At 45.9% G+C, this 16,184-nt stretch overlaps 2 protein-coding genes across 2 annotated transcripts; both read left to right on the forward strand.

The window, feature by feature from the left end:
* Positions 1–259: 259 nt before the first annotated feature.
* On the forward strand, positions 260–1,225 carry LOC119403434 (uncharacterized). The gene has a single exon (XM_037670370.1). It carries the CDS (start codon positions 260–262, stop codon positions 1,223–1,225), a length of 966 nt encoding a protein of 321 aa, XP_037526298.1.
* Positions 1,226–7,986: 6,761 nt separating this feature from the next.
* On the forward strand, positions 7,987–12,822 carry LOC119402305 (TNF receptor-associated factor 2-like). The gene is made up of 2 exons (XM_037669457.2): positions 7,987–8,261; positions 11,469–12,822. Exons 1-2 carry the CDS (start codon positions 8,127–8,129, stop codon positions 12,489–12,491), a joined length of 1,158 nt encoding a protein of 385 aa, XP_037525385.1. The 5' UTR covers positions 7,987–8,126; the 3' UTR covers positions 12,492–12,822.
* Positions 12,823–16,184: the final 3,362 nt, after the last annotated feature.

Here is a 16,184-nt window from a genome sequence, read left to right on the forward strand (position 1 = left end):
AACGGTGCTGTCGAAAAAAAAACTAGCTGTATATATAGGAAAAAGTTTTTTGTGTAGGCAAGTGTGTACTGCAATGTGCATTTCGTTAACTTCTTGTGGTGGGCCCCTTTTTTCTCTAATGCAGGTTAAATGCTGGAACGAAAGTCATGGTTACACACTTGTCATGACTGTTTCGGAAGTTCACAGGCACTTCCACCGGGAATGCGAGTACCACGGCACGCCCTGTACAAGATGCTCGAGGATTGTTTTGATCCGTGATATGAGGGAACACCTGAGAGATTCGTGCCGCGCCGTTACATCACCTGGCGCAACGCATGGCGAGGGAAACATAGGCGGCAATGTGGAGCTTGAGGATGGAAACACAAGAAAGAAGAGAACACACTGGGCTGGAAATCTCCTCTCATGGTTTTCCAACAAGCCGAAGCCTACTCCCGTGTCAAGTGGGGAGCCAGACATGATAGAAGACTTGTCAACTGCGGAGACAGACATGTTGGACGCCGTGAGGGGAGAGTTGCACGAGGCAGGCGATATCAAGACGCTCCTACTACGAGCGCTAAGCGACAATGAAGCGCTTAATGACAGCCTCACGGGGGTTTGCCAAAGTGTCAACTCTCTTAAGGAATCAGTTCAACAAGAACTTGCACCCGTAGGACAAATTAGTGAAATGACACATTGCGTGTTGGATGGTATGAGCACACTCCGTGGAGCGCTCAGCGGTGAAATGACCGAGATAAAAAATCAAACGGCCGAACAATTTCCGCGGATTCGAGACGTAATCGAGAGCGCAAAAAAAGATGCAGAAGCACATGCCAAAACAATGCTGGAGGTGCAGAAGAAAGTGCTAGCCTACGCCGAAAAGAATGAGTCCCGCTGCGACTTCTTCATTCCAGGAATAGAGTCACTTGAAGCGCAGGCCTTGAATGACGGCAACTCCGCATTTCACCATGGAAAGGTTTACCTGCGTGGTTACAAGGTTTCACCAGGTGTAGTACTACGGAGTAAGGGACGAAGCGTGTCACTGGAAATGGGGCTACAGCTGCACAGAGGCGACCACGGCGATGAAATTCAGTGGCCATTCGAGCACAAAATCAGGTTCACTATTCTGCACCCTGTGAAAAACGAAGAACAAATATTCATCGACAAGACATGGCCTCATGTTCTTGAAGCATTTGAGAAGCCAACAAGCTCCAGCATATACCAGCAATACATTTATTCACTTCAATGATTGTTTCGATTTGGGAGGTCTGAAAACTCATGATTACGTATGCAACGACAAGTTGCGTGTCGTGATGGAGCTCCTCTAACTCTCGCAGGATTTGGTGTCAACAGAATGTACAACGTGTACACAGTGGCCTAAAGCCATCCTGTTTATGTGCTGAAATCTTTGTGGAGGTCTGCAGGTAGGCCGCTGAAGTTCCCTAGAATACAGCTGCTGGAACACCTTGAAGCTGGAAGAAATTTGATGTAATTGCAATACCACATCACCTCTAGCTAGGCGTTTTCTTTGATTGAATAATTGAATAAACGAACAGCGCAACTGACAAGGACAAAGGAAGGTAACAACAATAGTTCGTTTATTCAATTATGACCTACCAACTTGCCCAAGTTTCCACGCTTCATAGTTTTCTTTGAATATTAGGTACAACCAGAGGATTCTTTATAAAAAAATTGACACTGTGGGACACATCAAAATTATCAGTTGTGAAGTGTACTCTCCAGCACCAATAAAGAGCAGCTATTTATTGTTTGACTCTCGACATCATTCATTTATTTTTGAAAAGTCGCCATTAAGAGCTCTATGTTTTGCTAAAGGCTCACTTATTTCGCACAACGAAGAATAACATGAAACACAGCGGAACGATCCTGACGTAAATCGTAAAAAATAGGAATATCATAAAAAATCATAAACAAGAAAAATAACTAATATGCCAGCTAGAGCAATGGTTCTCAAATGGGAGTCTGCGAAGCCATTTTAGCGGATCCGCGAAAGCCATCCTAAAAAAAAACCGCGTTTTCGGCTCGTGATGGCGGCCCCTTCTGATTTTTTTTTACATAACATTTTTGCATTGCGGCGGAGCTGACCTATGTTACCCTTTTCCATTGGATGGCTGTAAAGATTTTGTTGCAGTCTTCTACATCATATACGCGCGAGCATAGGAGTTGGCTCGCCAGCTTCTTAAGCTGAGGCAAAGTACCGCACCGTAAGCGTAACCTCAGTTCCAGAGGCAACCGCTACAGGCGCAGCTCGCGTGAAAGAGAAGCCTTCTTCCTCTTGTTCTTCGAGCGCCTTGATGATGATACTAACGCAGGCAAAACCACATAATGCATAGCCAACTGTAGCATGCTCACGCTCGCGCGAAAGGGAAGTCTTGTTCCTCTTGTTCTTCGAGAGCCTTGATGATGATAATAACTCAGGCAAAACCACAAATAGCATGCGGCGCTCATTCCACTCCGGCAGTGCGCTTCAGTAATACTAATATGAAGGAAGAAGGCAAGGCGGCGGAGCGGAGGGCTCACAAGGCAGCAGCAGCGCGGGGTCGTGGGCTCGCCGCCAAGACCCTGGGGTGAGACCTCGCGAGGCCGCAGGGAGACGTCAGCGTCGTGCGGACCCCGAGATGCAAGCCCTCCAAGCCGAAGCAGCGCGGTCGCGGCGGCAAGAGAACCTCGAAGAGGTACGGGCGCGGGATGCAGCGGCCAAGCGCCGAAAGCGGTCGCTACCTGAAGTTGGTGGCGCCGATGCGAGCTTCAAGCGCGATTTCCTCGACCACACGTTCGACCACAGCTGCAAAGTTGACCACAACAACCTGACGACAATTGCAACTCTAACAACGTGTGATTTCTTCTTATGACAGTAGAGGAATTGCACGGAGCATTCACGGTTTACCTGTTTACCTTCGAGTCAGTTCCTCAATCATCATTCACTCCGCGGATACGGCGGGATTTTTTTAAGGCTCACATATCTGAAGAGCAAACACAGCTGGAAACAGGCTGACTGTGGCTGCTAACCACACAACGTATTGACGAGCTATTGAGACGAATTGGCGTGGTATTTTAGTTTGACCCATCTTCACTTTGCCAGGGAGAAATAAAAGGCACATTTCACGCTGCATCTTGCGTTAACAGGCCGCACATATTTCTGTGGACCATACAGGTTTGTTTGAACAAACCCGTTTGTTGGGCTAACTGCTGTCTTCTTCATTTTTAGTGGACCTGTAGTGAGTAGTAGGATTTTGTGAATATATCTGTGACACATACCTTAGAGGCCACACAGGATACGCCGCACAAATTACGGCTGCGTTAAACAGCTTCGATGTTCAAAGAACAGTAATATGGGCTGCCTTCTGTCTATTTGAGAACACCCGATTAGCCATCATCTGAATAAATATGCAACCCAAGGGTCCTGTAAAGCCTTCGCTAGAATGTTTATTCGGAAATGATGAATGGCCATCAGTACCGATAGCACAGGTATTTCAAAGAGAACGTGCAATAGCAGCAATATCAGCTTCTGTTGTTCACGTCAGAAATATTCAGCTATAATTTCCATATAATAATACATGAGACAAGGGAAGTTTCCCCTGGCCGAAGTTTGAGGCTAAAAATATACCTGCTTCCAGGAAATGTGCAGTAAGTTTGTAGCTGGACGCAACGTTATATACAAAAGCTATTAATGAACATTTAAAGGTGTCGTATTAGTTGTGTTATCTATAAGGGCTCTAATTTCTTCTGGTATCTTCTTACTGTCTTTTCCTATCTGCGGATACTTGTTTTTGTAAGACGATGCCCTTTTTTTGTTCAATCTTTACTTAGTGCTATATAGAACATTTTGTATTGGATAATCATGTGAAAGATTCTAGCTGTGAGAAATCTGAGCACGTCGATCTTTTTGTTTTATTCTTGAGAAAATAGCTATAATTTTTTCATACTCTCGAGCCTTTCTTTGCTTTTTCATTGCTCCCCAGGAAATGTGGGGTTATAGTGGTCAAAGTTACATATTATTAAAAACATAGTTTTCTACATTTTGGTCACTTGCACCACAAGCGACCTTCGAGTCGGTCGTCGCTATCAGTTCACAGAGACTTACGATGTTATCAGAATGATCGATTTTAAGAGTGTAAATAGGAATGACATGCGCTGCCTTTCTGCAGGACGAAAAAGGAGGAAGGAATGGAAGGAAAGGCAACAATCGAGGCACGCGTACGGTTTGCTATCCTACGCTGGGCGAAAGTGATGAAGGAATGAAGAGAGAGATGGTGGCGAGCATACGAAAAATCCGGCTGAAGTTAAACGACATTGCTGTGTTGCATGGAAATCGAGAAAATCTTGGTTCGTATATTGACAGTTTGATGGTATTAGATGCAAGACCTTAGGCGTACAACGTTCCGGCTATGAAAGTGAAACATGTATGGCTTATTACTAAACGAAAGCATTAGGCGGGTAATAGTGCATTGAATACTTGTTGGTAGGGAACATGGAACATCCGGTACCTGTTGTGAAAACTTAACTTACGGTGATTTGAGCTGGCTAATCAACTCGCAATTTGTGACTAACAATGATTCAAGCGATGTAATCATGTGCTTGTCATCTTCAGGCAAATTTTCAAGCTTAAGATCCGTGTTCAATGCTGCCGACGTGCACTGTGAACCTTCATGTGAATTCAACTTCGGCAACCTAGGTCAAGCTGTATCAGCTTTATCCATGCTTCGTTCGCCGATGTGGAGCAGTGATTATGGTGCTGGGCTGGTGACCTTTAGGTCACGGATTCGATCCCGGCGGCGGCAGTCGCATTTCGATGGAGGCGAAATGCTTGACGCACGTAGACTGTGCGATGTCAGTGCGCGTAACAACAACACAAGGTAAAAATTTCCGGAGCCCTCCACTACTGCGTCTGTCATAACCATACCGTGGTTTAGGGACATGAAACCCCACATATTATTATGTGGGGTTTCATGTCCATACACATATCATTATTGTCACATATGCATACCTTCTTTCGTGTTCTGATATGTACCAGCCATAGCCGATACATTTAACTGTGGCTCCTGCGATGTAGGCCGAGTCCAAAGCAACTGTGCTTTTTAATGCGTTGTACTTCGTACCTGTGCCCAAGGGTCTAGATTGCTAGGAATGGGGGAAGCCTTAACTGGAAGGGGTGTTGCAGATGCATAGGCATTCACTTCGTTTGGTGAACCTCGCCGCCAATGGCGCCGCTTTTGGACGGTTTCGGCAGCCTCACATTGAGATGAATGACACCTCTCCGTTTGTTTAACAAAGCAATTTTGCCGTTATTTTTGGACGCTCTTTCAACGATGCTTCGTAGGGTCTATTAGAAATTAAACACTTGAAAGCAGTGGTTCGGCGATTTCCTGCTGAGTACGTTTCAGCGCAGCGAGAACGCACTGTCTTATTCTCGCATACTTTTCTCACGTTGACCAAGCTTCATGATGTTGTGACATCGTAGTGGCTTCGGCAGAACAGCTCTTACAAGGTGTCCAAAATGGCCCACATTTGCATACGATGGTAGAGAGTCACCGTTACACGCTATTTTCAAGCAGCGCAAGTTAACAAAACGAGCAACCTTGACGATGACGCTGGTTTCCTTAAGAACATCCAAGTCGGAGCAGAGAATGGAAGCGTCAACATCGCAGATGACATCATTGACGATAAAGCATGTCATTCAGCAGGGCATAATATTTAATCTTAACAGCAGAGTTTTATTGCGCGTCTGGGGCCAATATAAATTTGGTACAAGCACCAGCATTACAAGAAAAAAAAAACTAAAGCCAGGACGCACGAGAGCACGTTGCGACCACGCTGTCACAGACTGCATAGGTACATAACTTTATTGCACTGTGACAACAGCGAACGCATGCTGAAAAAATTTCGCACCGCATTTTCAAGCAATGGGGGTGGTAAAGTTTCTGCGTTCTTCATGGTACGTGCCAACGCATTCGGTGAGCATTGCTTACAACATAGAAGAAAAAAGTGTAATTGCTCATTCCTAAATAGTGTAGATGACATTTTTAGGCCTGCTTGCGGGTCACTGTTATCAGTGAACCGATTTCCTTTGGCCGCCCAGGTAAAACTACAAAATCAGTAGAGTGTTACGGGGCGTGGACCTCGTTTAAGAAGCTGTCAACTACAACGAAAGACGCATATTTGGAGAAAAATAGACAACATTGCTGAACAATAATGTGCAACAATAGTGCACGAAAATGCCTAACTAAAATGCCTCTCAGCCCAAAGGACGATGGCGACAAGGAGATAGGGAGATAAGTTCACGATAAGCTGAATATGGAACTAGACCACTCGGAATCATTCAGACTAATGTCAGAGATGTAGAGAGGGTCTATTACATGCAAAGGATTAGAAACGGCAGCTTCACAAGTGGTGATTTACAAACGGCCCTTAGACATAGAATACGATGGAAATGGTCAGTGCGTGGCCAAACAGGTCTGAATGTTTAAACCTCTGTCCCGCGGGCCCGGATCCTGGCGATCGGAGGTACTAATTTTAAGTAGCACATGCAGCGATTATCGTTCAGGAGGTCCACCACCCTAGTTGAGGCAAACGTGCGGCACAGTTGCTGAACAGGATTGACACCTTTTTGTTCAAACTTAGGGGCGCATTCGCTGCTCGCTTAGTTCACGGCAATGGTCAAAGCTTGGTAGTGTCCATCGTGCGAATTATAGCAAATACTGATACAGAGACGCGTCTCTTATTGTCTTAAAATATCAGGTGACTTAATTGTCCTCGAACACACCGGAAGCCAGGGTTGTCGTTGATGGCTACTATACTCCAAATCGGCTAATTTACGACCATGTCTGGCAATAAAAATTTTAGGTTGACGCCGTGGCTACTTTCTCGCTACTTTTAACTTCTATTTTGGCGCATTAAGTAGCCATTTTTCGTATGAGATACAGAACACCATTTCCGAGATGTTATTTACTATCAGCCGTTGCGCGCGAACGTGCTTCCCCCATCAGTGGGCTGCTGCGCATCGAAGCACCCTCCTCCATCAATATTCCCGAAATCTTGATGGAGGGAGGTGTTTGACCGAAAATCAACAATTAAAATAGGTGTTTTTCTCAAATAGTCAAGGCCTCCAGCAAGTGGGCCCTCCGAAAAAGAGCACTCGCTACGGGCCTCGCTGGTAGATTTTGAAAGACACGTAAAAAGCCGACGAATTTCACAGATGACTAAATTATTCGCCGCCGACCGACAACTGTGTACCCCGATATCGTGTGTCATTGTGTTTCTGGCCACAAGATCGCCCGATAAAGAGTTTGATAAAGTGTTTGGGGTCAGCAGCTCGGCTGCTCACCCCAAAGCCGCGGGTATGATCCCGGCCGCGGCAGTCGCATTTCGATGCAGGCGAAATTATACAGGTCGGAGGGCGGTGCGATATCAGTGTATGGTAAAACACAGCAGATGTTCTAAATTTCCGGAGCCATCTACAACGGTGTGCCTCATATTCGTATCGTGGTTCTGGCACGTGAATCGCCACAAATTATATTTCTTCATAAAATGATGCTAGAGTCACCCTTGAATATATCATGGATGACTTTGCTGTCTTTTTATCACCAGCCAGGTTGCAACTCTTTCAGTGGAAATGCGAAGAGCGGATGGCGTAGGTTCGGTACTGTTTCGTTCCTTTCCATCGCGATAGCACGGGGATTGCCCTTGAAAAACTGAAAATCACGGCGAGGGGTGCAAACAATTGAAAGAGAGCACACAAGCTCAATCGCGTTCACTTTACTCATTCGTTCATCATACGTGCCACCCCATGACGGCGACACTGGCAACGCGGGAATCTCATCTTTTCGTAAAACGGCTTTTTGCAAACGTGGCTACAGATTTTAGTTCTCAGGTAGCGTTGACGTCATCGTCGAAAAAAAAAGATAAGGGGACGAAGTTCGCACGAACGAAACGCCCCCACTTCGAGCCCGTCCTTCAGTGAAGACAGTCGTATGAAACGATGGCGTCTGCCACCCAGCGATATACATTGGTAGGCTTTGCGGAAGATTTAGACTGGAAACCCCTGCATTTCGTTAAGCCTCTGCCAGAGAACAGACTGTGCCGCGTTTGCGGACTCGTGCGCAAGACAACCGCTCTTCTACGATGTGGCCATGTCATGTGTCACTGCTGCTTTCCAGCTCTGCATGGCTACCGAGGAGCAAGCCTGTCCGATTGACGGCAAACGTTGCCCGGAAGAAGACGTTGAGTGGAGCGACTTCCCGACTGAATATCTGCTAAAAAGAGAGGTGAGCGCGTGCTGCAAAAAGCCGCATATTTGGTTCCGCTGCGTGCGAAATAAGGCTGCTTCTAGACATGCTGCAGGTAACAGACACTTTGGAAAATCTCGTGAAACTTCTAGAGAAGTCGGAGACAAAATATAGCTACGCTAACTATTGCCGTACTTGTTTCAGAGGTCTTCATTTGATAGTCTATCAGAAGAACAGTTGCGAGAACCGCATGAGCGCAGATATCTGAAGTTGAATTCAAAAGAACGAAAGCGCGTAAGCGGAAATCATTCCTACCCCTATCAGTGGCAGCAGCGGCCTTTTAATTAACTTGAGATCGTACGCACTATTATAATCGATGATATGCTAACGAGTGTGCTGGTAGATGGCTTAGCACAATGTTCAGGCATTACCCAAGGCGATCTCTGCTGTAGAGACGTGGTTCTGTGGGACTAAAAGCTAATTATATAAGTCATGACTGTTTGTGTCGACAAGAGCTAGGCAGAGATGACGGCAGTCGCGCGATATTAGCGACATGATTTGTATTGCAGCCACTCGACGCCAGCTGTACTGCACGGCTGTCCTTGAAAAAGAAACCAGTGGTTTTTGAAGGCACTGGCGCTGTGTGCTGGCGAAAGATCGCTGTGACGTATCAATAAGCGCTCGTTATACAATTGTACGATCAAATGCGACTACTTTGAGAGGGGAGAGTTTGTCCGCATAAGAACGTCTCAAGATCACGTGACCTGAACAGAAACGTCACGGAGTACGCCAGTGGTTGAGCAGCACGTCGTTGTCAACCCTGGCTTTGTCAGTAGCGATGTTAGCCAAGTCATGAGAACAGCCAAGCGGCACGGCGTAAATTACTGGCTCTCCAGTAACACGAACCATCCACTGATACTGGTAAAGTTGCTACACCTATGCAAGCCTAGGCAGAACCTTGCCTTTTATTTAAATTACACGGATGTGGTATTACGTCACACGAGGTTTCGGCTCGGGTTATGTAGGCCTGAGCTGTTGAAGTGGTGACACTTTACTTTTTGTGAGAGTCGAAATGCCAGCGCTTCGCCGGTAGCAGCAGTGAGACCAAGCAACCCACAGACACTGACACGTCCCTACCGCCTTTGTTGCTTGAGGTGTTCGCCTTAATCATTTTTTATAACGCGCCGCGTACTGTAGCGATATTAAAAGAGTAAGACGCACTCTTTTTTTCAGCGACTATTCCATCGAAATAGATGTGTAAATAAGAAGAATGTATGCAGTTGCGCACAATGCTCTAAATGGTTTTGCCTACGTCACCCAATACATGGCTATGATCTGCTTTACACTCTCTTGCTCCTCACATCACTTTCTCGAGCCCTTGCTATACTATACTAAGCATGGGTATGCTATAAATGGTTTTGCCTGCGCGATGCCAAGCGACGGCATGAGGTGAGAGCAGATGACGTAAAAAGACAGCACGGGCATGCAAATGTTTCGTACATAAACAAGAAACGATGGTTTCTTGTTTGTATTGCTTTCTGTAAATATTTTCTAGCTGGACGAAATTATGGACCTTTCTAAGCATTGAGCGAATTTTGAGACGATTGCTACTTCAACACGAGGATAACCTAGTTCCATTAGCGTGCGAATCAAAGCCGGTACTCGTTTTTCGCGCATACGACTCGGTGGCATAGGACTTAAGGCACGACATGGTACTCCTGATTTTAATTTTCGAATGCTTGAGCGAAAGCTGAGCAACCGGTTTTAACATATGGGGAAGTACTGCCAACATCGCCGTTCTCCAACGTGTCCATTCACATTAGGTGGACATTCACATTTTTCTGTTACTTCGTTCTGCTCAACCTAATAATACTATCCGAGGTTTACAGTGCTAAGACCACGATATGATTATGAGGCATGCCGCAAAGGAGAACTCCGGAAATTTTGACCATCTAGTGTTCTTTAACGTGCACTGACATTTGCCAGAACACGGGCCCCTAGCATTCCGTTTCCATCGGTATGCGACCGCCGCGACTGGGGTCGAACCCGTGACCTTCGGGTCAGCAGTCGCTTCTGCTGAACTTAGAGTGCAAAAAAGTGAAGACACGCTGACAAATATCGAAACCAGTTCCACCCCAAGTGAGAGCTGTAAGAATATCGGAGTAGTGATCCGCTTGCGTTTCCCTTTGGGTGTATGCTACAATTATATGATGTTTTATACCTTTTTTTTATTTTCTTGAGATTTGCTTATTTCTTTTGTGATTATTTTCGGTTTTACGGTCTCCTTTCTACTGTTTTTCTACTGTTTGCTGCCGCGAGCGCGGTGCGTCGAACTCCAGGCGCTGGTGCTTCGCCTCCGCTTCTCTCTTCCTTAGATGTTTGTGTTACTTCAGACGCTGGCGTTTCGATCTCGCTGTACTGGCTCGGCCAGAAGAACTTAGGCGACGCTGGCGTTCACGGGGAAGTGCGCACAGGTGTGTTCCAAACGTGCAGCCCGCTAGGCTTATGTGTATCACAAGCGCGACGCTAACGAGATGGCCACGAGACGCCTGCCTGACGCCAACGCTTTAAAAAAAATGGACACTACACGCGCTCAACTCACACCGTATGCGCTGCTCTGTCAGTTGTAAGTTCAGCGTGTAGAGTGTCTGTTACTTTTAAGGGCGAAGAACCTTAAAGCCGAGGCTTGTCCGTCCATCCGTTTGGCGTCCGTGTCTGTGCTTACACAGCACCGTGTAAAATGGAAACATCAGGTTTAGCAATAGACTAATATCAGTCATAATTGTGACAAACAATATAAAACGCTTGCAAGCACCAATCCTTTATACTAGTGGGCAACCTCAACGTAGACATTATGAAACTTAGGACCTAGCTTTGTCGTCGACTCTTTATGTCACTTTATGCCACACAATTTACATTATATGGGGCAATGCTCGGTTAACGTACGGTTACTCACCCATACGGTACATAAAGCTTCTCCCACTCGTCGTGATTTTCTTTTCTTTACCTTCTGTCTTTCTCGTGGCAAAAGGTTACTAACAAATACATCTGAAGTCTACTTTCGCTTGTAGTTCGCTAGATGATTCACTCTATTGAAACCGTAGTAAACGCCCATTCGTTTGTTTGGTCCCTGGTGGCCTTCAATTCTTGAGTGGATGGAGGCCCGGAAGAAATACACATGAGTTTGTATTGTGAAAGTGCCTACCTCAATCTTCGTATGCTCGAGTAATCTTTTGTCTAATGCAGGTTAAATGCTGGAACCAAGAACATGGTTGCGAACTCTTGATGACTGCCTCAGAAGTCTCCAAGCACTTTCACCGTGAATGTGAATACCACTGCACACCCTGCCCAAGATGCTCGAGGATGGTTTTATGCCGCGACATGGGCGAACATCTGAGGTCTTCATGCCACGCCCTGGCCTCACCTCGAACCAAAGAATGTGACGGGGAAATAAGCGGTGCTGTAGAGACAAAACTCGAGCAAGACATCAGGCGACTGGGGGAGGAGGGAGGTGAAATTAAGGCGATGTTGCAACGAGCACTTACTGAGAATAGGGCGCTTGATGACAGCATTAGTGACCTCTGCCAAAATATGAATTTTCTAAAGGAATCGTTGAGGCAAGATGTGGCGAATGTAGGAAAAATAGCACAGCGTGTTTTGGATGACATCGACACACTACGCGGAGCAGTTAAAAATGAGATGGCTGTCGCAAAAAATCGCAACGCCGAAGAATTTTCACGAATTCAAGCAGCTATCAAAGCAGCACGAAAGAACAGAAGAAAAAGCATGAACATGATGCTAGAGATTCAGAAGAAAACACTAGTGTATGTTGAGAAAAATGTAACACGTTGCGACTTTTTCGTGCCAGGAATTGAGTCGCTTGAAGCCAAGGCGTTGGTAGAAGGCGAGAGCGAATATGTCCACGGGCCCATTTACCTTCGTGGTTACAACATGTCACCCGGTGTTGATCTGCTTAAAGACGGAGAGACTGTGTCACTTGGTCTCTCGCTTGAGCTGCACAAAGGTGACCACGACGATGCGATTGAGTGGCCGTTCGAGCAAAGCATCAGGTTTACTATTCTACACCCCAGCAAAAAGGAAGACAAAACATTCATTCTTAAGACAGAACGTGACGACAAAGCATTTGAAAAGCCAACAGAATCAGATAATTGGATTGGCTTGTTTAACGACCAAGTTCCATTAGGGCATCTGAAAACTGCCGGCTACGTGTGCAACGACAAGCTGCGTGTGGTGTTGGAGCTTCTTTAATTATGAGTGGAAATTTTCACACGATTTGGTGTCAACTGAATGTGCCACTTGAAGACCGTATCCAAATACATACAGCTGGTCCGTTGAAATCTGCACGCTAGTCTGCTTTCAGGTGGCTAAAAACTGCGACTTGAAATTCGCTAGAACTTTTTAAAGCCAAGAAACGATGAAATATTCTCTGTACCACGTAAATTCTTTATGTACTTTTTTATTCAATATTAGGCCATCTAGATGCCATTCAGCGCCAATATAGATAGTTTTGAAGCTAAAGAGGCCTAAATATTACCCGTTGTCAACATATATTCTCAGCTGTGCCATTACTCAGCACTCGTTCGCCAGTTGGCTAATTTCTGTACACTTCTATACGTATGAAGAGCAAATGTTTAGTGTGTGACTATATATTGGGTACATCGCGCGCGATGTACTTCAATAGCAAATCCTTGTTGTGTGGATACATGTTGTGTGCATCGCAAAGTATTTTATGGGCCAAACGGAGTTTCGTTTTAGGGAATCACCAAGAACTTATAGGGATTTCTTGCTTGTTGAAACTTGCGTGTACATTATGCTTGATTGTATGGTGTTAGCCGCCTCTTTATTTGTATACCTGTGTTCTGTCAGCACCATGTACCACTCTTTGACGTTTTACTTGTTCTACACGAATAATTCGTAACTGTCGGATATACTGAATGAAGAAATAAATGAAATAAACAAAAAAAATTAAGAAGACTGAGCTTACCAATCAAGAGTGGAAAGCCGTTCACATCGCCTCTTCATTATATTGCCATTATTCGCTTCTCGGAGGATACCTCAATCTTGCACTGAGGAAAGGAACGTGTATTCGCGTGGCATGCATAATGTCAACTCTCCAAGCGCGCCTACTGCATGCAGTGCTGCGAAGTATCTACTGCGCCATAATTCACGATTTTTTGAAGTCGTTAAGGCAATGCACGCACAATGCTTGCTGTAGACCTTTTAGTTGCCTCTGATGAGGATGAACGTGATGAATTATATATAAGCCCTTTGCAATGCGTGGGCAATTTTATGGTAGGGGTGTGCCAATATCACATGTTTAAATTCGAAGCGAGTTTTAATGAGATGAAAAGTGCTAATTCACACTTTTTGGAATAGTTTCGAATAACAATAGTAGAACTGCTGACTTTTCAAAGCGAAAAAAAAGAGGTTATCAAATCAGGCACGAAAAAAAAATTGTTGTACAGCGAATTGCATACACGAAATTTATGCATTCTGCATGACTATTGCTCGAGACTTGGCGCACTAATGGTGATGTTTTCATATTCTCCCCACAGTTGACATTTTCTAAGCATGCTTTTTCTAACGGGGAGCACTATGCCAACTGATCGGCACAATCTTCATTTCAGATGCTTCATCTTCGTATAACCCAAAAGAATCCTGGGTTTCCTTATTTTTAGAACTTGTCTACCGAATTTTGCGACGACTCCTCCTTTTTTTTCTGTGGTTTTGTTCAGTATTATTTCGGCATACTATTGCCTTAATATGCTCGGCCTCACACACGATATCATTATCTGGCCACTACGCATGAACCGCGGCACAACATTTGCGGAAGAAGGTGGGGGGATAGAGAAATTGACACTAATTCGTTTATTTGTGCATCAAATTTTACGTAGCTTTGCGCAGGTACGTAATTCAACGCGCATTCATTTCTTTACCTGAGTTTACCAGATTTTCAAAACTTAGCACAGGTATTTAATTATGTTGGTTGATTGGTTGGTTGCGAAAGTTTAATTAGGTCATGTATGTTCAATTTAATACCTGTTATGAAGTTTTTTGGTGTTCAAATGTTTCGAATATAAAAAGTGCGTTGGAAATCTATTCGAATGTGTTCGGGTGTTTGGGTGCGACTCCATGCCGACACCTGAACACAAAGATACCAGTGCACACAGCCTCCGGCAGGCGCAGGCAGGCGCCGATAATTAAGGTCAGACATTTAATTTGGTCGTGGGAGGCGCGACTCTCCGAACTCGACTTGGGCAACCAATTGGCGACCCTTGACCAGGCCGGTGAGCCGCTATTGCCAGTGGGGCCCTGGACGAGGGGTTCCACCGAAAGCAACTATATAGAGTCTTATGTTTAATGTTCATCAAAGTTCTTTCTGTCGAATATCGAACTGCTCGTATCGTATATTCGAAGTTTAGAATATTTGTGCGCCCCTAATTTAAACCATTCATTAGTTACGCAGTGCAAATGGTGTGACGCCTTGTGCAAATCTAAGTCTCTGTGACGCATGATGATGTCTCTTAACGCGTGTCCTCAACCGACATGATTCCTGTATAAGGTCTTTTTCTGAAAAACTTTCAAGCACTGGCGTGGCTCTGCGGTAGAATACTTGAGTGCCACGTTGAATACCTGGTTTCGGTTCCGACTCGACCACTGTTTTCTCTTTTTCCAGCGGCGATTACAACGATCGACGACATCGCCGCCCATATCGCCTGTTGTGAGCTCATAACAGGATACGCTGTAAAATTGGAAAAATATCTGACGACTGTGCTGAGATCCCATTTTACAACTTGAGTATGTTTCTATATCTTGCTTTGTCCCTTCCCCATGACTCGAAGGTCGCGGGATCAACTTCCGGCCAAGGTGGCATTTCTTATAGAGGCGAAAATGCGGCGCATTCTCGCCTCAATCAAAATGCTTGAGGCCCGTGTACTTAGATTAAGGTGCACGTTAAAGTACGACAAGTGGTCGAAATTTCGGAAACCCTGCGTTTCGATGTCCCTCATAATCAAATCGTGGTTTCGGGACGTTCAACCCCAACAATTCTTATTATTAATAGTCCGTTCCCCATTTTCTCTACAGGGTGTCGCAGGGTTATTGTGTGTCTGGACTATCGCTCGTGATTGTTGTGTCTACAGCCCAGTCTACAGATTGAGATTGCGTCTACAGATTGAGATTGAGACAGTTGCGTCTATAGCCCAGTCTACAGATCGAGATTGCGGCGCTCCATTCGAGGGCAGCTGCTGATGTCTCGTCTATCCTGGTGCCCTCTGTCATTCCTCGTCACGGTGCTGCACGCTTTGTGATAAGTTACCTTGGACGGAGTTTACAGCCGATGTTGTCTGGGAACTGTTACGCCATTGTGAGACTGATTATTGGCCTTCGCCATCTTATCAAGCACAGACAAAAAGACTGAATGAGCGCATGAACTGCGCCTTGAGCAATATGCCTACCAGTTATGTGTACAATGACCACGAGAGCTGGCATTCTATTTCACGATTTGTTACATACGCATACAACACGGCGAAGCACGAAGTCGTGAAGTATGTCTTTTGTAGCGTTAGCTACCCTTGCCTAGCCGGAGCCGATTTCGCGTGGATCCTCATGAGCCGTGCTGTGCATGCGCGAGGATCAGTGATGTCACACAGCTGGCTCGCTGGAGCCGCCATCTCACGCGCTCTCCGCCACCGCTACGCGCGGCTCGCCGCTGCTGGTCTGCGCGTTCGGGAGGAGTGGAGTCGTAGCCGCGGCAGACACACTGGCGCCGGGGCGCGCGCCGACTCCGCCACCGCCGCAAGCGACTCGCCGCTGCTGGTCTGCGCATTCGAGATGAGTAACGTCGTAGCCATGACAGACACACTGGCGCCGGTGCGCGCGCAGCTATTCGCCTTCGCTGAGCAGTCGCCGTCTGACACAGCGCTGGAGCCGCTTCATGGC

Source organism: Rhipicephalus sanguineus, chromosome 8 (assembly GCF_013339695.2).
Source record: "Rhipicephalus sanguineus isolate Rsan-2018 chromosome 8, BIME_Rsan_1.4, whole genome shotgun sequence".
Classification (NCBI taxonomy): domain Eukaryota; kingdom Metazoa; phylum Arthropoda; class Arachnida; order Ixodida; family Ixodidae; genus Rhipicephalus; species Rhipicephalus sanguineus.